The 20,007-nt window shown below is 40.8% G+C and overlaps 2 protein-coding genes across 2 annotated transcripts; one reads left to right on the top strand and one right to left on the bottom strand.

Moving 5' to 3' along the window:
• Nucleotides 1-6,789: 6,789 nt before the first annotated feature.
• Nucleotides 6,790-8,565, top strand: LOC140708275 (vomeronasal type-2 receptor 26-like). The gene has a single exon (XM_073003663.2). It carries the CDS (start codon nucleotides 6,817-6,819, stop codon nucleotides 7,786-7,788), a length of 972 nt encoding a protein of 323 aa, XP_072859764.2. The 5' UTR covers nucleotides 6,790-6,816; the 3' UTR covers nucleotides 7,789-8,565.
• A 6,809-nt stretch (nucleotides 8,566-15,374) lies between these two features.
• Nucleotides 15,375-19,553, bottom strand: LOC140701347 (vomeronasal type-2 receptor 26-like). The gene is made up of 3 exons (XM_078377134.1): nucleotides 19,300-19,553; nucleotides 16,819-16,945; nucleotides 15,375-16,556 (listed from the first exon to the last, which is right to left on the bottom strand). Exons 1-3 carry the CDS (start codon nucleotides 19,375-19,377, stop codon nucleotides 15,628-15,630), a joined length of 1,134 nt encoding a protein of 377 aa, XP_078233260.1. The 5' UTR covers nucleotides 19,378-19,553; the 3' UTR covers nucleotides 15,375-15,627.
• Between the last annotated feature and the right edge of the window lie 454 nt (nucleotides 19,554-20,007).

Raw genomic sequence — 20,007 nt, forward strand, 5'->3', positions numbered from 1 at the left:
TTGTGTTTTGGTGATTTTTTTGCAGTCCCAGCATGGGACTTGCTCTGTTTATTTATTTTTACTTTATTTTTTGGTATTTAAAAATTAGTTGCTGCTTTTTACTTTTTTAAAAAATGTTCTGCGTGGGAATTGGAGGGTAGATTTGGGCTGGGAGTATGTTTCTATGTTGCTTTGTGTTTTGGTGATTTTTTTGCAGTCCCAGCATGGGACTTGCTCTGTTTATTTATTTTTACTTTATTTTTTGGTGTTTAAAAATTAGTTGCTGCTTTTTACTTTTTTAAAAAATGTTCTGCGTGGGAATTGGAGGGTAGATTTGGGCTGGGAGTATGTTTCTATGTTGCTTTGTGTTTTGGTGATTTTTTTGCAGTCCCAGCATGGGACCTGCTCTGTTTATTTATTTTTACTTTATTTTTTGGTATTTAAAAATTAGTTGCTGCTTTTTACTTTTTAAAAAATGTTCTGCGTGGGAATTGGAGGGTAGATTTGGGCTGGGAGTATGTTTCTATGTTGCTTTGTGTTTTGGTGATTTTTTTGCAGTCCCAGCATGATACTTGCTCTGTTTATTTATTTTTACTTTATTTTTTGGTATTTAAAAATTAGTTGCTGCTTTTTACTTTTTTAAAAAATGTTCTGCGTGGGAATTGGAGGGTAGATTTGGGCTGGGAGTATGTTTCTATGTTGCTTTGTGTTTTGGTGATTTTTTTGCAGTCCCAGCATGGGACTTGCTCTGTTTATTTATTTTTACTTTATTTTTTGGTATTTAAAAATTAGTTGCTGCTTTTTACTTTTTTAAAAAATGTTCTGCGTGGGAATTGGAGGGTAGATTTGGGCTGGGAGTATGTTTCTATGTTGCTTTGTGTTTTGGTGATTTTTTTGCAGTCCCAGCATGGGACTTGCTCTGTTTATTTATTTTTACTTTATTTTTTGGTATTTAAAAATTAGTTGCTGCTTTTTACTTTTTTAAAAATGTTCTGCGTGGGAATTGGAGGGTAGATTTGGGCTGGGAGTATGTTTCTATGTTGCTTTGTGTTTTGGTGATTTTTTTGCAGTCCCAGCATGGGACCTGCTCTGTTTATTTATTTTTACTTTATTTTTTGGTATTTAAAAATTAGTTGCTGCTTTTTACTTTTTTAAAAATGTTCTGCGTGGGAATTGGAGGGTAGATTTGGGCTGGGAGTATGTTTCTATGTTGCTTTGTGTTTTGGTGATTTTTTTGCAGTCCCAGCATGGGACCTGCTCTGTTTATTTATTTTTACTTTATTTTTTGGTATTTAAACATTAGTTGCTGCTTTTTACTTTTTTAAAAATGTTCTGGGTGGGTTTTGGAGGGTAGATTTGGGCTGGGGGTATGTTTCTATGTTGCTTTGTGTTTTGGTGATTTTTTTGCAGTCCCAGCATGGGACCTGCTCTGTTTATTTATTTTTACTTTATTTTTTGGTATTTAAACATTAGTTGCTGCTTTTTACTTTTTAAAAAATGTTCTGGGTGGGTTTTGGAGGGTAGATTTGGGCTGGGGGTATGTTTCTATGTTGCTTTGTGTTTTGGTGATTTTTTTGCAGTCCCAGCATGGGACTTGCTCTGTTTATTTATTTTTACTTTATTTTTTGGTATTTAATTTTTAAATATTAAATAAATTAAATAATTTTAATTTTTACTTTTTAAAAAATGTTCTGGGTGGGTTTTGGAGGGTAGATTTGGGATGGGATGCATGTTTCTATGTTGCTTTGTTTTTTGGTGATTTTTTTTGGCAGTCCCAGTGTGGGACTTGCTCTGTTTATATATTTTTATTTTATTTTAATTTTCAGTATTTAAAAATTAAGTGCGTCTTAACGTCCGGTGCGTCTTATGGAGCGAAAAATACGGTAATTGACTATTGCCCAGAACTATAGGCAAAGTTCAGCAGCAAAAGCCACAATTTGCTATTCAAACTCCCCAGTTACAATTCTCAGCAAAAAAATTAAATCCAATTCCAATTCTCAGCAAAAAGAAGAAGAAGAATGCATGGAAAGGAGAGAGTTTTGAGAGTTTTCAGGACACCCTTCTAATCCTTGATCAACAGTACTAATGGCCTCACTCAGCTGAAGGCAGCTGTCAAGGCGCTTGGCCAGGATCCATGGGCAACATAGAGGTCCCCCAGGCTCCTTCTTCCCAGTAGTCTTTGAGAAATTCTTCTTTATTCAAGAAGTCAGATCAGTGGCCAGAAGGTTGATTTCTCCCTCTGCAGTTTTCAACAAAGTTTTCAGACTTCAAGATAAAGCAAGCCTGAGGAAAAACATCAAGACATGTTTTGAGGCTTGACTATCATCCTTGCAATTATTACAATAGCTTTGTGCAGTCCCTCTGCTCTTCAGACCCCACAAGGAATACAGAAGCCTACCTTCAGAAATGAGAAGAAGAAAAAAAGGTGGAAAACATCTCATTTATTCTCTGAAATATTCCCCTCACAATATAAAGGCCCCTGTGCTATAACCTCAGACCATCTCAGTCTCCAAATCTGGGAGACAAAAACTGTGTCAGTCCCAGCTCTTCTGTGTCTTTTAGCGGGACTGATAAAGCTTACTGATGGTGAGTGTAAGAGGTCATTCATGAGGTCCAACGAAGACTTAACCAGACGTTTGTCAGCAATTCATCTGGTTTTCTTGCCACTGCACTTGCTCCTACAGCACTGGTGCTGCAGCCACAGATTCAGCTACTCCAGATCAGGAATCCAGATGCCTTCAGAAGAGGTTGTCATTGGTGGATTTGTATCCATAACTCTTGCCAACTTCATCATGGAGACATTTATGAAACATCCACAACCTTTCAGAACGGTTTAGTAAGTACATCTTGACCTTTTGTTGTTCTTGTAAAGAAATATGATGTTGATCCAGAACACTTCATAACACACAGCTTCTATCTCACTTCCCTTGCTATAGAAATAAAAAAAGAGCCAATGCCTTCATTGCTTTGCTAGACAAAATCTAAAATGTTCTCAAAAAATTAACATGGACTGGCAGCCTCAGTGACATTATCAGTGAAATATACATTTGGTTCTTCACTGCTTAAATCAGTACCTGCACTGTAACAAAGACTACAATTGTATGATTTTGATGTTCCTATATATATATCCTTCTATTCATATGGTGGGCAAATACTTCACCCTTCATCTATTTTTGAAGTCACCATGTAAGAAGATTTTGAAATGTTTTTGCAGTGTGATCCCAAAAAACTATCAGCACATCTTGGCTATGGCTTTTGCAGTCCACGAGATAAACAACAATGATGAACTGCTACCAAATATCACCTTGGGTTACACGATTTATGACAATAACTTTGATTCCTGGACAGCCACTGATAATACTCTGCATCTTCTGTTCCGGAAGAAAGGAAGCCCCCTCAATTACAACTGTCAAAAGACAAAGCAAGTCCTGGCTGTCGTTGGTGGGCTCACCTCCCAAAATTCCATGCAGATGGCCCACATTCTAAGCATCTACAACATCCCACAGGTATGCTTTTAGAATTGAATAGATGCAACCATGTGGAGAAACTAGCCTCATAATTTTCCTTGAGTTTCTTCTACAGCCTGCTTAAAAGAATGTGCCAAATTTAGACTCTATAGCATGAAATGAATTTATAGGAGGCTTAATTCCAAGAGAAATCTTGCTATATTATATTCAGTGGGATTAAGAATTAAACATGTACGCACTGAGAGAAAGCAGAAGACATGGTATCAAATCCTCATTAAGTCCTAGAATGGTGCTCTTAGAGAGTGTTCAAAAACACAGAAAGCATCATTTAGCCCTTATTTCACAAAGGAACCACACTTTGTTCTCATGGCTGTGCTAACTCCTTGAAAACCCTGTTAAGGTTGCCATGATTCAGAAGTTCCTTGACAACCCAGAACAACAACAAAAACTAAGGTTAGGTCAAGTTATGTTGGGGAGAAAGTGAGAAGGATTTCTTAGTTTAAAATGCATTGCATATTTTTCACTTAGGTCAGCTACGGCTCTTTTGAAGAAGCCCTGAGTGACAACATTCAGTTCCCCTTCTTGTATCGGATGACCTCCAATGAAGAACTACAGTATGCCGGGATTGTTTCCCTACTCCAGTATTTTGGATGGAATTGGGTTGGCCTCATTGTTCCAGACGATGACAATGGAGAAACCTTCCTTAGAAATTTGACACCAAAGTTGTTTGAGAGTCATATTTGCATCGCCTGGACCATGATGATCCCTAGAGTATCTGTGCACTTACCGAATAAACTACTAGTTCAAAAACTGGAACCCATTCTGTACAGTTTCCGACTGATTGAAATCAATGTGGTTCTTGTGCATGGAGACAAACAGTCTTTGGAGGCATTATACCTCACTCTATTCTACTTTGAACTGTTTGTGAGACAACCACAAAGCAGGGTGTGGGTGACGACCGCTCAGTGGGATTACACGTCTTTACCGACCGGGTTAAAACTGAGCTCAGAGTCACTCAATGGAACCTTGTCATTTGCCCTCCACACAAATGTGGTGCCAGGATTTCAGGACTTTCTGGAGAACATCAATCCTTTTCACTCAAACATCTATTTCATTCCTACGTTCTGGTTCACAGTATTCCTCTGCTCATTCCCACTGCATGACCTGCATTATCGAGATGCAAACAACTGCACCGGGCAGGAGAAGCTCTCAGATCTTCCTGGATCTGTCTTTGAAATGGGAATGAGTGGTCACAGCTACAGTGTCTACAATGCTGTTTATTTTGTAGCACATGCCTTGCATACCATTTATACATTGAGAACCCAACAGAAAGGAAGGAGAGATGGAGACAAACAGGATCCTTGGAATATTCATCCATGGCAGGTAATTACATGAAAAGTGAAGTTTAGGATCATATAAATAGCCAGGTAGATCAAAAGGTGGTAGCCCCTCCAGTTTTGGGGAACAGGATAGAAAAGTAAAATCTGGACTCATTACTCAAAGGGCAGAAAGAGAAAGATGGACTTCATGAATTGATCCAACTTGATCCTAGAGTTTCTTAAGCTGAGGGCTATCACTGCTGAGCGATGAACGGAATGAAAAATGTAGTCATTAGTGCACTCGGACTGTACAGAGCTTTGATATATTTCTCTCTGACTAAAAGTGTAAACCTTTTCTTCCTCTAATACAGCTTCACTCAATTCTAAAAACTCTCCATTTTAACAATAATGCTGGGGAAGAAATATTTTTGGATGAGAAGGGGGAACTGGCAGCTGGATTCGACATCAACAACTTCTTCGTCTTTCCCAACGGGTCCTTCCAGAAAGTCCGAGTGGGACACGTGGACCCCCTGGCCTTTGAAGGCAAACTATTCGCTATCAATGGGAGCGCCATTGTGTGGAATCAGAAGTTCCATCAGGTGGGGATGCTTATTCCTAGCATTAATGGACTGATTTAGCTGCTCCTGTTTAGACTAAGCTAATTGTCAGCTGTACTTTGTTCCAAGAGGAAAGGGCCTTGTGTAGGCAAATATATCCCTTGGCACCCCTTGTGTTCTATCCTTGAAATGCTTAGGGACTTACAGAAAATGACGACTCCCCTAAAAACTCAGAACCATTCAGCTCCAGCAGGGCTAAGTGTTGTTGCCATCTCCCTATCATCCTTTATTCTTTGCCAAACCTACCACTTCGGGGAAACCACAGGAATATTTTGGCCACTATGATGTAGACATGATACACACTGTCATAGTATAGATTGTTAAGGTTAAAATGTGAATTATCAGCGGGATTTGTCATCATGGCATACCCAACTACTCAGGTTCTTTATATTCTAGCATTTTGAATCATGCATAGAAAAGCTAATTTTTCACATTCCTTCATAAGGATTGAATCTCCTGGCTCTTTCAAACTCAGGTGTAATATTGGGGGAGTGTAGGAATGTTTTGGAAAACAAAGTGGATTTGTAAAAAGTACTTTTCCAACCTCCTCCAAATTTGGCACAGATCAAATCCAAATTATCAGCAATCATTTGGCAACACATAGATGACATTCAAGATTCTCCAGAATGTTAAAGCATTGTTTGGAATGTCCCCTCCTATCAAAAAGGGCTAACAGAATGTTGATTTGAATCACTATGGAATGTTAAAGATACACTTCTTGTGTGCCTGTAATATCTCTGATTCCATATAGGAAATTTAAATTTCACCTCTATAAATATTTCGGCCCAATTATATTTGTGTCAACACTCTATTACCATAGAATAGAACTTCCTGTACAATTAGTTTTTGGAGGTTCCAGTGATCTAGAGAGTAATCCCCTTCATTCTAGGGAGGCCTTTGATAGCCACAGAATGCAGATGAAGGGGACTCTTTAATATCTGAAAGTGGCGACCACCAACTTTGGCAGCAATGGAATGCTGGCCAATATATCATGATCACTGTCGTTTGCCACAGTGGTGGTTGTGGTGGTGTATGTCCCTACCTGGAAGCTAAAAAGCATCTGTAAAGCTTTGTCAGTCGTAACCAAATGTGGCACCTTCTAAACACCTTTCTTTCTCATTGGAAGGTGCCCAGATCCACCTGTGTTGAGAGTTGCCATCCCGGGCACAGCATGTTTGTCCAGCCAGGGAAACAAGTGTGTTGCTATGACTGTGTGGAATGCCCCGAAGGGAGGATTTCAACCCAGATGGGTAGGTGCAGGATTGTAGAGTTTTGTGGACCTTCAGGTGAAGATCCCTCTTCCTCTTCTCCTGATACCAAAACAGGAATGCATTGCTTGAGTCCAAAGAACATTCTGAAAAAGCAATCAATGCTACTATTTAAAAACTGAATGGAAGTCCATGCTTTCTTTACATTTTTTTTGGTCAATTGAAGATGAAAATGAAAATGTTTTTGCATTCTGCAAACAGTAGGACTTTTTTTTTCTTTTCTCCAGATGCAGCCCAATGTGAGCAGTGCCCTGAAGACCACTATCCAAACCAGAACAAAGATTGGTGTATTGGTAAAAAGTTAAGCTACCTCTCTTACAGTGAACCATTGGGAGCACTTCTTGTGTCTTTTGCTCTCTTCCTTAGTGGGAACACAGTTGTGCTGATGGGAATATTCCTTCTCTACCGCCACACTCCCATTGTCAAGGCCAATAACTGGGGAATCACCTGTGCTCTTCTCTCCTCTCTGCTCCTCTGTTTTCTCTGTTCCTTCCTCTTCATTGGGTGGCCTGGGAAGATAACCTGCCTTTTGAGACAGATGGTGTTTGGTGTTATCTTTTCTGTGTGCATCGCTTGTGTCTTAGCCAAAACCTTGACTGTGATTTTGGCCTTCATGTCCACCAAGCCTGGAAGCCAGATGAGGAGATGGCTTGGGAACAGACTTGCTCTGTCAGTCATCATCTTCCCCTCTCTGATTCAAACTGCCATCTGCATTGTATGGTTGGCCACTTCTCCCCCATTTCCAGAATCTGACATGCATTCCCAGAGTGACACCATCACAGTTCAATGCAACCAAGGTTCAGATCTCATGTTCTACCTTGGCCTGGGCTTCATGTGGCTGTTGGCCATCATCAGCTTCACAGTGGCTTTCTTTGCCCGGAAGTTGCCCGACTCATTCAATGAAGCCAAGCTGATTACGTTCAGCATGTTGGTCTTCTGCAGCATATGGGTGTCTTTTGTGCCAGCCTACCTGGGCACCAAAGGGAAATACACCGTGGCTGTGGAAGTCTTCTCCATCTTGACCTCTAGTGGTGGGTTGCTGGGTTGCCTCTTCTTCCCTAAATGCTACATTATGATTTTCCGGCCTGAACTAAACACCCGAGAGCAATTAGGAAGAAAAAGAAGTAGTGTTAATTAGGGCTTCAGGAAAACCAATTTATGAGTACGCAGCTAAGAAGGAATTACAATTCTTTCAGAATAATTGACCAAGACATTGAAAAATTGTCTTATGCCTACATTTTTGGCAAAACAATATAACTCAACACCTATGTAGTTCAATTTCTTGCTCAAAACACTAGTTGAAAAAATGTATACGTTAATAAAAATGTTTTATTTAAAAATAAACGTGAAAAATTTTTGTATGATTGATATGTTCTTCAGTTTGAAGTCATGTTGTTCATGATATGAAAGAGGTCTTTAATAACATACATGTACTGTATTACTCCTGTAGGCCAAATAACCTACTTAATATCTCCATTCCTGACTGTGAAATTCTTTTCTTCTTAAGCTCTTTCCCTTAGAGATATAAACACAAGATGGCTGAAATTATGGGTTTTTGGAAGGAGGATGAAAAATAATCATGGTTGGCTTGGAGTGGTTTTAATGGACGACCACTATCTACAGTACATATTTACACTCAAGCTGTTTTAGGACACAGTGAGTCTATCATATGTTTGAGCATAGCCATCTCATTTTATTAAAATTAAGAAGTTGTGTGATACCTATAGCATTTTGTTCCATGTTCCATAATGTGTGTGTATGTTATATATACATTGCATGTATCTGCATATATACGAAGACAACATTCTTCAGTCAAGAGCCCACAAAAATTTGAAACTTGTCCTTATTGTATCTCCTCTTGACCACAATCATTGTTATTTGGTAAAGCCAACTCCACTGAAGACTGGACATCAACCAGCATGTTTTCCAACTGTTCCTAAGCCACTCCACATCAATTCAGACAATTAGGCCAAGATATAAAGATATGGCCCACCTCAATGCAACAATCCATAGAGCTATTCTGCTACAATGTGTAGCAGGACACACCCTAAAGTGGCATTACTCCAAAATAGTTTTTGTAGCTTATGTTGACATTTGACCTCTTGAAAAATCTTGGATGAAAGCTTGTACATTTTAAAAATTACAGGAATGAGTACTGCTGCTGTTGGAAAGCAGTACAATATCTAGAAAAGTTTGAAATGGTAGGAACTTTCTCAAGAAGCACAAGGAAGCCATTCAGACCTACCAGTCTCCTGAGGTGGACCATCTTATTTGTCTCCCTCTCCTGTTCAGAAGATATGAATGTCGATATGACTGCATTCTAGCAGGTGGTGATCTGTCCATGATAATAAACTGCAAAGCTTTCCTCTGCACCGAGATCAAGAAAACCGGTTCCAGAGTACATCCTGCAATATGAGTTGGGCCAGATATTCTTTGGGACAGACCCATGGTTGTCATAGACGACATGAAGTCCTGATCTACTCCTGACAGGACATTGTTTTTATAGATGTTGAATTCATTAGGAGCTGATTATACTTCAATATCAGTGGATTGGCAAACCCCTGCTTTGTTCTATGTCCCGATTTCAGCTAGACAAACTCAAAACCATCAAATTGTGGGGCATGGCAGTTATAGAATAAAAGTATATCACAACATTCCTCTGTCTCTCCCATGCCACCCAAGTCTTGTCTCTTGCTGGACAAAGAACTAGGGTAGGCAAAGCGTATTGAGAGTAGTCCTCCTGGCTTCGTCCAGTCATGTCCTTGCAATACAAGCCAGTTTATTTATTTATTTATTTATTTATTTATTTATTTATTTATTTATTTATTTATTTATTTATTTATTTATTTATTTATTTATTTATTTATTTATTTATTTATATCCCACTCATCTGGTAAATCTATACCACTCTGAGCAGCACACACATCCAAAATCAAATTCTCAATGGTTGTTTTTATCCTCTTCCATCTACCAGATAGTTAGCATCAGTATTTTCAATGCACAGAACAGGACACTAAGAGTACCTAAACTATTTGTAGTAGGAGCAGCCTGGGACCAACAGCTCCCTGTGGTCCTCACCTCTTGCATAGTAATGTTACTGGATCACCTCCAACTCCATCTCCCCTAAAAATCAGATAGATTTTAGGTAGACTTCAGATTTTTCTCGGAATGCCGGTGGAAATACCTGTGGGATTCTTTGGAAAATTCATGCACCTAATTTCTGGTTCTGACATTGCTTTTATTGCTTTATTTCCTGCAATTTAACTTTACAACGTTCTTAGAACTATCCACTTCTGTTGAGCAAGGAGAGCTGGCCATTCATCTGATCATATTCCTCAATGAATCCTTCTTGACAAGTTGGAGCTTCTGTTGGTGAGAAGTTCAGCACAAATGAAAGGGAGATCATGTGGCATTCTGGGCTTATCAAATGCATGGAACTATTTTTTTGTGCTCAGTATTGTCAGTATTAAAAATCTTCATTGTCCTAGACTTAGTCCAATCCCAGGTTGCCTCCTGTGATCACCTAGAATCCCCAGGTGGACATCTGGGACTGGAAGAGAAGAAGGAAGGCAAAAGGCAGGTCTTCCTACTGCCATCATGTGCTTGATCACACATCCTCTGGCTGGGAAGCAGAGGGGTATATCCCCTCAGTCGCCATGCCTCCTTGATTGTACGTAGAAATCCCACAGGCGGGCACCTTACTGAGAGGCTCCCCCTATACCACTCAGTGGTGAGTGAGACTGCCCTTCCCATGAAGCATAGAGGAGATCCCCAGCAAGCAGTGTGACTACAAGAGTGTTCTCTCGTCCAGTTAACTAATTGATTATTCCTTGCAGTGTTGCATCCCACATTACATTTAAATTCAATATTTATTTATTCGAAAGTTGAGTCAAGGCAACTGGACTTCTTTCTAATTAGGTTGAAATGTTTCATTACTAAAAAGCAACTTCTTCGGTCTGAGGAGAGCTGGTAGGAGACCCCTGATATATGCTCCACAAAGGTTTCACTTCCCCCTGGTCTGAATAGGCTCATTAGATGGACAAAGGGTTGTTCACAATGGCCTTTTTGGTGGGTGTAGTCTTTACCTTTCTGGGGATGGATGAAAGGGCAGCATGATAAACGGGAGACAGATTGTGTCTAAGGCCTCCACCCCTGTTGAGTGAGGGCTTTTCTATAACCACATGTACGGGCTCTCTGACTCTTTTCTCAAAGCACCGATCTTATTGGTCCAAAATGAGTACATCTTGTTCATCAAACAAGTGTCCTTTGTCTTTCAAATGAAGGAACACTGCAGATTGTGCTCCTGAGCCACTGTCCCATATCTTCTGGGCCATTCTCCTGTTTAGTGGCGGTCTGGTTTCTCCAATGTAGAGCTCCAAACATTGCTCTGTGCATTGGACCACATATACTATATTACTCCTCTTGTGTTTTGGTCTTTGGGGTTGATGAGTCTCTGCCTTAGTATGTTTGTGGGTTTAAAGCACACAGGTATATGATGTGTAATAAAAATCCTTTTGAGCTTCTCAGACACACCTGCCATGTAAGTAATGACAAGGATTTTCGGTCAGCTCCGGGTCTCAGACTGTTCCATTGTCCTGCTGGGTCAGGACATTGCCTTGTTAAAGGCCCATTTTGGATATCCACAGGCCTTAAGGGCTATATTCAGATGTCTGTCTCCCATCTTCTTGGCTTCTGTGGAGATGGGGGTGTTTCTTGCTTTGTGGATTAACGTCCTGATGACTCCTAGTTTGTGTTGCAATGGCCCGTACCCAAGTCCGATAAGTGAAAACCTTCTATACAGTTCTCGCTGGTGGCCTGTATGTCTGGATGCTGTATCACCTATCTAAGGCTAGCCCTAATGGCTCAGCTAACTTCACAATTGATGCCATGCCTTGCGCAGTTGAAACACCTAGTATTGCAATCAGCCCTCCAGACCAAACATGATATGTTATTAGACCATAAGCTAAAGCTGTAGCTATGGACACGGCACCTATTCTAAAGAAATGAGTGCCAAATTTACAGCCATCAATGCCTGCTGCCTGAAGACCTGAGAAGTAACCATCCTAAACTGATATCTCGTAAACGGCAAGCCATCTCTGCTGAAGAGTAACCCAAATCCTTGCTGAGAAAAGCAGCCTCCCGTGTGGAAAACCCAATTAAACCTGTCTCCTTATTCATTACCTGTTGTTTAATTACTACTATACTCTGTAAACAAAATTCCAATACCCCTTCCTTTCTCTTATCTCTCTCTCTCTCTTTTTTATATTAGTTAATGAGACCACAAAAGAGGGGCGGGTCAAACAATAAATGTAAAACAGCCAAAACGCTCCCCTTACATGCTGGTTCCCACTACAATCACTCTCTGTTCCCACCAAGTAAAAACAGAGGTTTAAAATAAACTGATCAAATAGAAACCAGCTGGGAAGCGTTGCAGTGCAACCCAAATCCTGGATGGGAGAAGCATCCTTGCGCCGGTAAAACGAAACGGCTTCCTCGCTTGGCTGCAGGGCTCGCCTCTTCGCTTGCAAAACGGCAAAGAGGCTTAAGCTGGAGGGACCAAGGGCTTCTTAAAAGCTCCGTCCCTCCTCCCCTCGGAAAGCGGTGTAAAGAACAGCAACGCTGCTCTCCAAATGGGAGAGTGAAGCTTCCCCTCCAAGGTAACTCAGCACCATAGCGGAGCGATCTTTGTACCTCTGCAATACATATACCAAAGATAAACTCCATATATCCTTAAATCATCACATTTCAATACCTGTGGTATATTGTAGGTGCTTAAAATATGGGCCATCTGCATGGAATTTTGGGAGGTGAGCCCACCAATGACTGCCAAGAGCTCCTCTTTCCTTTTACAGTTGTAATTGAGGGGGTTTCCTTTCTTCCCAAACAGAAGATCCAGAGTATTGTCAGTGGCAATCCAGGAATCAATGTAATTGTCATAAATCTTGTAACCCAAGGTGACATTGGGCAGCAGTTCAGCCTTCTCAGTGATCTCATGGATGGCAAAAGCCAAGGCCAAGACTTGCTGATAGTTTTTAGGGATCACACTGCAAAGACAGTTCAAAAGCTTCTTACATGGTGACCTCAAGGAATCCAAAGTGATACAGAGTCTGTTGCAATTGGCTGCTTTGTGGAATCAATTTGAATGTCCCCCATTCTTCTTCTACCTCCATACTTTCCCTTGTCTTGTCAGTCATTGAACTAAAGGAGAATATTTTTTCTATTATGTTTCTGAACTCTTTCAATTCAATTTAAAGCTGATATGCACCTACAAACCTCACTGAATAATCAGACCCTCCTATTCAATTATCTCTGCCTGAAAAGAGTTAATAAAATCAATTAGGGGCCAATGTCCCTGTATATATATCTTGATGACATGGTACAGGCAGATTAGAATGAATATCTTCCTTCCATGGACAGAAAAATGTACAGAGAAACATTTACGAACTCTGATGGTGGCCCATCCTTGGGCAGCTTCAGACACCAGGCTGGGTGACTGATGACAATACATTCCAGAGCCATTGGCAACTGTATCTAATAAGGAATAGTTTCCCCTTGACATTTAGTCCAGTTGTGTCCAACTCTAGGGCACAGTTTCCAAGCCGTAGAGCCAGCGTTTGTCCGTAGACAGTTTCCGTGGTCACGTGGCTAGCGCGTCTAGACATGGAATGCCGTTACCTTCCTATTGTGGTGGTACCTATTTATCTACTTGCATTTACATGCTTTCGAACTGCTAGGTTGGTATCTAATAAAGTTGTGGCCAAATTTTATATCAATATTGTGTAGTGCATTTGTGGCTATTTATACTCATTGACAGTTGCATGACGCTTTGTGAACCAGATTGATCTGTAGTGCTCTGATTTGAGCACTGTTGTTGGTACAGCCTCAATGGATGGACATTACTATGTTTACTTTAAGCTCATTTATTTAAGATGCTGGCCACAAACGACCGGGTGTATTGCTAAAAATTTAAACAGGAAATGTCCATGTAGGCATTTCAGGGCTTGGTGGAGCTGAAGGACATAGGGAAGCCCTGGAAGTTGCAAAAGTGGATCCTTTGAGGTCTGACTCTACTACATAGAATTCAGTTTTGAAATGGGAAGGGCTCTGTGATTGCCCCAAAGATCCTGGGGATTGCATATACTGTAGCCTGTCTGCTATGTTTTGTCTACCCCACCTAAGAGCACTGAGTCAAATAGCAGTAATCTTGGAGAAAGAAAGAAAAAAGCACATTTTGTCTCATTTATACTACAGAGGTCAAGAATCTCACCAAGGTCTGAACATTTCTCATTGTGGTATTTTGTAGTACTGAGACAGCCTGCTCAACCAAGGACTATCAGAAGGCTCTCAAAGCTATATGGCAGGTAGATTTGGGAGAAGAAATAAATGTTGAGGTGTGGAAGAATGTAAGGGAGAAAAGAGGCTGTGGAGGTCTTCTCTGTCTTGAGCTCTAGCGGTGGGTTATTGGGTTGTCTCTTCTTCCCTAAATGCTACAGTGGGATTCTCAGGTCTGAACACTCAAGACGTGGACTTTCCAGGACATGCATGGCTTCTTTATAATGAAGTCATTCTCATACATGCTCCAATCCACCCTGCCATGTGGTGGGATGAGCAGAATCCCCAGCTATGGCTCCAGTGAAGCCTGCCCTTCAGATGTGTTATGACCGTGGACACCTTATACAATGAACCAGCCAGCCAACCACTCCCCGCATTATGGCAGGGCACTCAGTTCAACCCTGACTGCTTTGTTGGGAATTCAGTTGTCAGGGTGTCTGCATCAGGAAGTCATGCTGGTTTTACATCCCTTTACAGGATACTCTAAGGACAGTCTAGGAAAGGGGGGGGGAACCCAGGATACAGGGAGGGACAACGAAGCCACCAGGAGGTGGTACCCATCCTCCAAGAGGGCCCAGCCCAGTGAAGGTGGAGGTGCTAGCTGCACTACTTCTTGATTACCCTGAGCAGGATTATGGTAGTAATTGGTGAAAGGTTTCCAGTTTGAATTCCAGATACCAGATATGGGTGACCAGTTTGCCTTTCATGCCAACAATTTAAGGTCAGTTCGACATTTGGAATGGGTAGCAAGGCAAAAGATTGCAGAAGAAATGTGGGAAGGTAGGGTTCTCGGCCCCATTCGGAATTCTCTGTTGGGATTTTGAAGGTATCTTTTTTACTATGTGTCCCCGTCTCTTTCTGTATGTGCAAATGTGTGTGTTTGTGTATTTGTGTAGTCATTGATTAATTTGATTTTTTTTTTTAAAAAATCTTGTGCTTATTTCATGGTACATTTATTTGGATAAATGAGGATATTTTGGTGGTTGTCTTTCTGGCGATTTTTCCTTCTGCTATACCATTGCCTGCTTTTGAAGTGAATGGAATCCCTTTGCATGCTTTGCCTTAGGTTTCCTTGGAGCTTTTTGGTAGGGTTTCTTTAGAGTTTGAATTGATTCTCTGTTGCCTGCCCCACTCTTGCTGTTTTGTTGTAGCTTTACAGATCTTTTAGAGATTTTAGACTGATTCTGCCTAGAACCTGCCATTTTTAGTACTATTAAAGAGTTCAGGCTTTTGGGTTGACTCTATGTTCCTGGCTTGTCCCTGGTTTATAGAATTATTTAAGGAAAAATGAAATGAAATGACCAAAAACAGTAGGACTGCTTTGTGTTTCAAAAAATCACTGGTGCATAAAATACATGAAAAGAAAAGAGCCCATGAAAGAAACCAAAATGAAGCAAAAATTAATGTCCTTTTTAATTACATTTTTATGATTACAGAAGGTGCTAAAATGAATCAAGTGAATCCTTGTGAGCTCAGGTTACACAACTGTATATCTCCTAACAATTTGCACTTCTTTTACCTATTACATCATATTTAGATACATTGCTCAATTCAGTTGCCATAATACATCACTCTAGCTACTACACAACATGTTTGGTAGCTTTTTCTAGTGATTATTATACTTTTCCCTTCTTACGCTTTAATCCTAGTAACCACATTTTTCCACCTGGAAACAATCCCGTCTCCTTACCAAATGCTTTCTTGTGTTCAGTTCAGGCCTCAGGATTATAATATACAATTTGGGGAGGAAGAGACAACCTAGTAATCCAGCACCAGAGGCCAAGATGGAGAAGATCTCCACGGCCACCATATATTTCCCTTTGGTGCTCAAGTAGGTGGGCACAAACGATATCCACACACTGCAGAAAACTAACATGCTGAAAGTGATCAACTTGGCTTCATTGAAAGTATCAGGCAACTTCCTGGCAGAGAAAGCCAACATGAAGCTGATGACAGCCAAAAGGCCCATGTAGCCCAGGACCATGTAGAACATGAGAGGTGAGCCATCGTTGCATTCAAGAAGGATTTCATCTATCTGGGAGTGCATGTCCAACTCCAGAAAGGGATGAGCCATTGCTAACCATACACCACAGATGCCCACTTGAAGGAAAGAAGAGGGAATGATGACTAAGACATCAAGTCTCTTCCCAATCCACTTCCTTGCCCTATTCCCTGGCTTCGTGGCCATGAAGGCCAACACCACAGTGATGGTTTTGGCCAAGACGCAAGCGACAGCAAGAGTGAAAATGATGCCAAACACCATTTGCCTCAGAAGGCAAGTTACTTTCCCCGGCCACCCAATGAAGAGGAGGGGGCAGAGAAAACAGATGAGAAGAGAAGAGAGCAGAGTACAGGTGATGTTCCAATTATTTGCTTTGACAATGGGAGTATCACGGTGCCGAATGAATGTCCACATCACCATAGCTGTGCCCATGGAAAGGAAAAGAGATGCAAAAGCGAGAGCTGCTCCCAAGGGCTCCCCATAGGATAAGTAGTTCAACTTTTTAGGAAGGCATTGGTTATGATTTTCATTGGGATACTCATCTTCTGGGCATTCCTGGCATTGCTTCGCATCTGAAAGTGAGAAGAAAAGTATTAGAAGTCTGGGAGTAAACAAATCTTTTGTGTCTATTGAGCTGCCACCCTGCCATTACTTTGTTACAAAAAAGTTATCACTGTGCAGATACAGGGCTCTTCATTGTCAATGTTCCCTGCTTCCAAAGTCCACTCTTTTTGTCAGTGTATGAAGTCCCTCATACACGAATGAAAAATGGTAAGAACAAATATAAATTAGAATGTTAAATTGCTTGGCTATGGAGAAAAACCCTTCACTTACCGCTCTGGATTGAAATCCTCCCTGCGGAGCACTGAACACAATCATAGCAACACACTTGCTTCTCTGGCTGGACGATAATGCTCTGCCCAGGATGGCAACTCTCAACACAGGTGGATTTGGGTGGCATCTAATGATAATCATAAGGAAAGGCATTTTGAATGTATATGCTTGGGGATGATAAAGCTTCAGCACTCTTCCTCAGTTTCAAGAAAGGAGATATGCCACTCCTTACTGTCATGACAATAGTGGTCGGAAGACCAGATGGGTGGGGTATAAATTAAACAAACAAACAAACAAACAAACAAACAAACAAACAAACAAACAAACAAACAAACAAACAAACAAACAAACAAACAAACAAACAAACAAACAAACAAACAAACAAACAAACAAACAAACAAACAAACAAACAAACAAACAATATACTGTGCCCTATATGTAATTAATGGCTGGCTGGCTGGGTGGCTGGTAGGAAGGAAGGAAGGAAGGAAGGAAGGAAGGAAGGAAGGAAGGAAGGAAGGAAGGAAGGAAGGAAGGAAGGAAGGAAGGAAGGAAGGAAGGAAGGAATTTTTAAAATTTATAGCCTTCTGTGCTTTGCAAAATTTCAGTGTGGATTTCAGAACAATATAATATTTTTAGTATAATATCTTCTAAAATTAGAATATAGCAAAACCATAGCAAATTAAAACATTAATTCCAGGGGGAGAAATATTGCTGCTGTCATGCAGTTCCACTTTTTATAGGCTGTCTCTATATCTGAGCACGTGTCCTAAATATCCATGGCTTTTCTGAAGTAGTGGCTATTCTGCCTCATTAAAACCTTCCATGTATAAATATATTCATAATGAATAGACATGGGTATTTCATAGTTTTATCTAAGGATACAAAATATGAACTGAGACACCACAGGTGTTGAGATGGCTCAATTCCCACCCCCATAGAACCAGTCAGCCCACTCTCCCGGCTCTGTCCAGGATGGGGTCCTCCTTCAGTGGCAGCACTCCAATCTCAGCAGGAGACCAGCTGGCCCTTCCTCACCTCCCCTAGCAGCTGACCACTCATCAGCTGAATGGGTAGACAGTCCGTCCTACCTCCACACCACAATGGTCAGCTGCACATGGAGGCAGAGAAGGGCCAGCTGGACTCCTGCCAGAATTGGCACACCACCACCGAAGGAGGACCCCAGCACTGTATGGAGTCCAGAGAGTGGGCCATCTGGTTCTGGGGGTGTCAATTAGTCCATCCCTAGCTATGAATATGAAAGGCCCATATCTAATAATGAACTATACAAAGATTGTATGTCAACAGCTCTCAATGCCTGTACAATTTATATGTAAGAGAAGAATGCTAGTGTGATTGGTGGTTGATTGATTTAATGCTAATTGGTTGCTATAATCAAAATGTTGTGGGAAACATCCAGTCAGTGAGGCAGCTAAAACTTGGAGTTAGAGCTAAGAGAGAAAGAAGTCTATTTTAGTTTCAATGAGGAATAAGAGTCTGTGTCGATGTTTATTAAAAAGGCCTTTCCTATCAGTTAGAGTATGTGTGTGTCAGAAGGTTGGTGAGTCTGTGAAGAAGTTATTGTGAGCTTGAAATATTGGAAGAGTACATTTACCATTTATAAGAAGGCCCTCAACTTTTCTAAACCAAAAATTAAGAAAACTTAGCTTTGAGTATTCAGCCTCTGGGCTGAGAACACTCAGACATTAGGAGTCCCAGTTGAATCTGAGCCTACAGGCTCCACCTCCAATGAGGTGTGTTCCAATTGGTTTGTTCAGCATCAGCTGACATCAGTTCCATAAGGCTTGTGTTTGGAGGAAACTAAGTCTCCTGACTGTAGGAACCTAAGTCTTCTGATTGGAGGCAGCTAAGCCTCGTGATTGAAGGAAGCCTGTTTACAGAGGCAAGGTATGGGCCATTTTGTTCTCTCCATGTTCTCAACTTACTTACGTGTAAAAGACACCCCTCATTTTTAGTGTAATAAAAGTAGTGTCTTATACATGGAAAAATACAGTACCTCACACTGTTGTTTGAATCGTTAATATCCTTAATTTAGATCCTACATTTCCCTTCATATCAATTACTCATGGCCCCTCAAATACATTAATTTTTGACAGTCTGAACCAAACTTCAGGGCAGGTTACATGAATCTGGAATTGGTAATGAAACAATTTATTTTCAACAGAAAAGGCAGCAACCAGGTGTCTCTTTAATGTGGAAAAAACACAGGCGTAAAACAAAATAACAAGTATTTTGATAGTGTTAAATCTGACAGCTTTGTTACGATGAAAATTTTCATGGATTGCAGTTCTCTTCCAGTCAGGCAGAGCTCTGTGTTTGAAAAGGGTGCTTTAAGAAACTCACCTCCACCATACCTGGTGTTCCTATCAATTCCTGATTAAATATCTACAGATCTGGAACCAATATCTCAAATATGCTCATGAAAGATAACAGAATTGTTAATAAACATCCCATCCCCACCTGATTAAACTTCTGATTCCATGCAATGGCACTTCCATTAATGGTGAATTGCTCGCCTGTGGGTGCCTGTGGGTCCATCCATCCAACCAGGATTTTTTGGAAAGAACCATTAGAAAATACAATAAAATTCCTGATATCGAATACGGCAGCCAGTTCCCCATTCTCATCCAGGAATATTTCTTCTCCAACATTATTGTTAAAACGGAGAGTTTTCAAAACTGAGTGAAGCTGGATTGGAGGGGGGTGAAAGTCATAAAATTAGTCAAAGGAAAATTCCTATCCTCACCCAACATACACTCTAGACACTGTTTCCATTCTCTATCCTATTCTTTTTACTCCTTCTTTGCAAGTCTAATGAGAGGGAAATATGTCCTTTCTCAAAAACTGATAAATGTTCCACTCAAAATACAAGGGAAAGTGTCTTGAAATAGTTAGGAAGATTCCCTTTATCTTCGCCAGCAGGCAGGAAAAATCTCCATAAGGACTGATTCTCACCGACAAGAATAAAACAAGCTAAGGATTGGCTTCCTTTAGCAAGGCAGAAAAACACAGAAATAATTGAATGTATTGGCTAATAATAATCTTAATCTGCAGAGCTAGAAGGGATTGCTGATTTCAGCCCCTGTCAGGGGGGCACAGTGGGGAATTGAACTCCCAACCTCTGGCTCCACAGACAGAGACCTAAACCACTACGTTATCCAGCAGTTC

Source organism: Pogona vitticeps, chromosome 6 (assembly GCF_051106095.1).
Source record: "Pogona vitticeps strain Pit_001003342236 chromosome 6, PviZW2.1, whole genome shotgun sequence".
In the NCBI taxonomy this organism is placed as follows: domain Eukaryota; kingdom Metazoa; phylum Chordata; class Lepidosauria; order Squamata; family Agamidae; genus Pogona; species Pogona vitticeps.

Excerpts from the sequence above, each read along its gene's own strand:
- LOC140708275 (XM_073003663.2), top strand. The coding sequence starts at position 6,817 with ATGAAAATGAAAATGTTTTTGCATTCTGCAAACAGTAGGACTTTTTTT.
- LOC140701347 (XM_078377134.1), bottom strand. The coding sequence starts at position 19,377 with ATGGACCCACAGGCACCCACAGGCGAGCAATTCACCATTAATGGAAGT. Across the intron at positions 16,946-19,299 it reads GGAATCAGAAGTTTAATCAG|ATGCCACCCAAATCCACCTG; the intron begins GTGGGGATGGGA and ends GATTATCATTAG. Across the intron at positions 16,557-16,818 it reads GAGGATTTCAATCCAGAGCG|ATGCGAAGCAATGCCAGGAA; the intron begins GTAAGTGAAGGG and ends TCTCACTTTCAG.